Genomic DNA, 3,278 nt, shown 5'->3' with positions numbered 1-3,278 from the left:
CATCAATTTAAATAGCATTTAGCTTTCAAAAATATAAGCCAATTAGAATTTGACTTAGAAGATTTTCAACTTAAAATAGTAATGTAAATAGACAACTATGCCAAAAAATAGAAGATGCTAGCCATACAATTACATGGGAGTGATGTATCATGTCTGTATTCCTAGTTCTTTAGAGACCACGCCAGAAAGATACCAAGTTTAAAGCAAGCCAATATCCAAATGAAAACAAAATCCAAATCATATATTATGAGCTAACTTAAATTTTGACATCCTTTTTGATCTATAGGATGCACATTCTCTTCAAAGTCATATAGAACATTAAATCAATAGATGTTTTGTCCTGAAACACATTTAAGTTCTCTAAACTGCAAACCATATTCAAATGTATCAGGCCCTGATTTAAATTGAATAGAGAGCTCCACACTTAAATAAGAGGAGTCGCTTTGGAAACAATATCAGTACAAAACTGACTCTAATTAGGCACTTTGCCAACCTCTTAGATCTGGCACCACACTAAGTCCCTTACTTATAGAGAAATTATACTGTGTGGGACTTATTTACATACTTAGTTTTCTTAAAATATTGGCCAAAGTCTGGATTTTTCTACAGAGAGATACTTCTATTATTGTAAAAGAAAATACTTTTGAAGACTGTTAGAAATGTATATGTTTATAGACATGGATTTTGTTTGCTATATGCATTATCTATATTTTTGAAACACTGGAAGTACTTAGTGATAATATCACCAATACATACCATTTTAAAATAAAGGTTAAGCTAGCTTACATCCATAATGCAAAAATTATTAGTATTCATGGACACTTTATTGAAGAAAATTGAATCAATAGTATACTTTTATTTTAATATAATACTATAACAAATAACTTGAGCCTTTCTGTTTGTTGTAGCCCTCAAAGTCTCTCTGAAAAGCATTTCTTAGTAGACCTTATTGGTAAAAGGTTGTTCCCTCCAAAAAACTACCATTCATGAAATAATTTCCCTTTTGCACCTGGATCCCACTGGTTTCCTCTAAGATTGCACCTCTCCTTACTTTGTAGGTGTATAATGATAATAGTCCCTTGAAATCAATCATGTTTAAGTGCTTTTACATTCTACAAATCACAAAAGCTGCAAAAGTAGCCCATTTTCAGAAATGTTATCACATATAGGGCAATATTTAGGTACTTTACATTTTTTGTTTCTGTGAATATGGTTGCAATATCAGCAATGACAATCCTTTTGCAGTGGCACAGGGGTTTATTTTGGCTTGGACTATACTTTAGATTTTTTCCTATCCTATAATTTTCCAGGAGAGATACTTTCTGGTTAGAACTTTAGCTATGGCCCCTTTCATCTCATTGTTCCTCAAAGTGTAGATGAGGGGATTGAGGAATGGCGTCCCCAGTATGTATACCAGGGAGATGAACTTATCTTGCTTGGGATGGTAGCTGGAGACTGGGCGCAGGTACATGAATGCACAGCAGCCATACTGCAACAACACCACAGTGAGGTGAGAAGAACATGTGTTGAAGGCCCTGTGACGGCCAGCTGCTGAGTGGAGTTTAAGCACAGCAGCCACAATCAAAGCATAGGTAGTGGCAATGAAAAAGAAAGGCACGGCAATGGCTATTGTGGCTGCCACTAGCACAGAGAGCTCATGGATATGACTTGTGGCACACACAAGACGCATCATTGGTGGAGCATCACAAAAGAAGTGCTCTATTCCTCTATCCTGACAGAATGGCAGACAGAAGATGAAGACCACAAGCTGTAAGGACAGGAATAAACCAATGACCACAGAAGCCACAACCAAGCGAACACAAAGAGTTACAGTCATGATGAGAGGGTACTGCAACGGATGACAGATGGCAAAATATCTGTCATAGGCCATGATAGCCAGGAGGAAGCAATCAGCACTACCAAGCCCAATGAGGAAAACCATCTGAGTGGCACAGCTCAGTAGAGTAATAGTTTTCTCAGACTGAAAGGTGTTGGCCAAAATGTGTGGTACCACCACTGCAGTGTAGCACAGTTCTATCCCTGAGAGGCTGCCCAAGAAATAGTACATGGGTGTATGTAGACGGATTTCAGTCTTTATGGAGACCACAATAAGGATATTCCCAGAGATTATTAATCCATAAGCAAGGCTGACTCCAAAGAAGCAGAGCATGCGTAGTACTGGGTGTTTTGGATAGGCAAGGAACACAAACTCCATGAACAATGTGTGGTTCTCCCAAGTCATTGAGTCCACAGGCATTCTCTTTTGGATGCAAAAACAAAAACAAAAACAAATATCTGTCAGTTTAATCATTCTTATAGACACTGATTTTACTTTACCAATCAAATCTAGATTTAGATGCAAGTCAAATAAGGTTTTGACATTTTAAAATTTTTATATTTTATTAAAATTTTCAAATGTAAATCTACATTTTAATTTCTTCCTGCAAATGGTTTAGCAGTGAGAGACTCCTAACCAAAAGCATCAGAGGTAAGATTCAGAATATTTTTGAAGTTAGAATGCAACAATTAAACTATCTCAGTAAACCCCTTATTAAACCTCAAGAAATCCATGCATCAAAACCACTCCAAGTGTGGGAAGGAACAATTTCATCTATTTGTTAGCTCACATACTTATTGTTAATAGATTTTGCTTATTTGTACCTTTTTTTGTATTTTATGGCATTAACTCAGTGACATGTGAAAACCTTACTTGCGGATCATCACAAGATGTAAAATCAAAATGTTGCAAGAAAGTTACAGTAAGAGAAAAAGAAATCTGGAAAAATCAAGTTAGACTTGTCAGGAATTAAACAAGCTGCAGAAATGAGTGTTTGTGCCTTTTGTTTCTTCTGAGCTTATCCAACCAGGAAAGGCATGAGGCCAGCACATTTGTGTTTTATCTTAGGTTTCATCCTAACACATTTAAAACATAACCCAAACAATTGGAGATTCTATTTTTTTTAATTTGAGTTTGCACAGAACTGTAGAAGGACTTTAGTATATTTTTCCACATTTTCATTTCTTTTATAATAGAAAAATTTGAAATCTAAATGTGAAATATAGTTTCCTTAAAATACAAAGAAAAAGGCAAAAATGCCAGTATAAAAATCACCAAAAGTTTCAATGAATGGGAATATCTTACAAACTTCTTATTCTGTTCTTTTTTGTTTTTGCTTGTTTGTTTGTAAATAAATCAATCTATATTTAGGAAGGACAATGTTCAACTTAACAAACTTTGTTTTTTTGTATATTAGTCAACATGTCTGCAAAAAATCTGT

At 35.1% G+C, this 3,278-nt stretch overlaps 1 protein-coding gene across 1 annotated transcript; it reads right to left on the bottom strand.

The window, feature by feature from the left end:
- Positions 1-1,291: 1,291 nt before the first annotated feature.
- On the bottom strand, positions 1,292-2,242 carry Or10w1 (olfactory receptor family 10 subfamily W member 1). Its single transcript, NM_001001048.1, has one exon. It carries the CDS (start codon positions 2,240-2,242, stop codon positions 1,292-1,294), a length of 951 nt encoding a protein of 316 aa, NP_001001048.1.
- Positions 2,243-3,278: the final 1,036 nt, after the last annotated feature.

Source organism: Rattus norvegicus, chromosome 1, assembly GCF_036323735.1.
Source record: "Rattus norvegicus strain BN/NHsdMcwi chromosome 1, GRCr8, whole genome shotgun sequence".
Taxonomy (NCBI): Eukaryota; Metazoa; Chordata; class Mammalia; order Rodentia; family Muridae; genus Rattus; species Rattus norvegicus.
The sequence above is the reverse complement of the archived record's forward strand: the minus strand, read 5'-3'. Positions and strand labels throughout refer to the sequence as shown.

What these genes read in the sequence shown, in the direction of transcription:
- Or10w1 (NM_001001048.1), bottom strand. Translation starts at nt 2,242, where the DNA reads ATGACTTGGGAGAACCACACATTGTTCATGGAGTTTGTGTTCCTTGCC.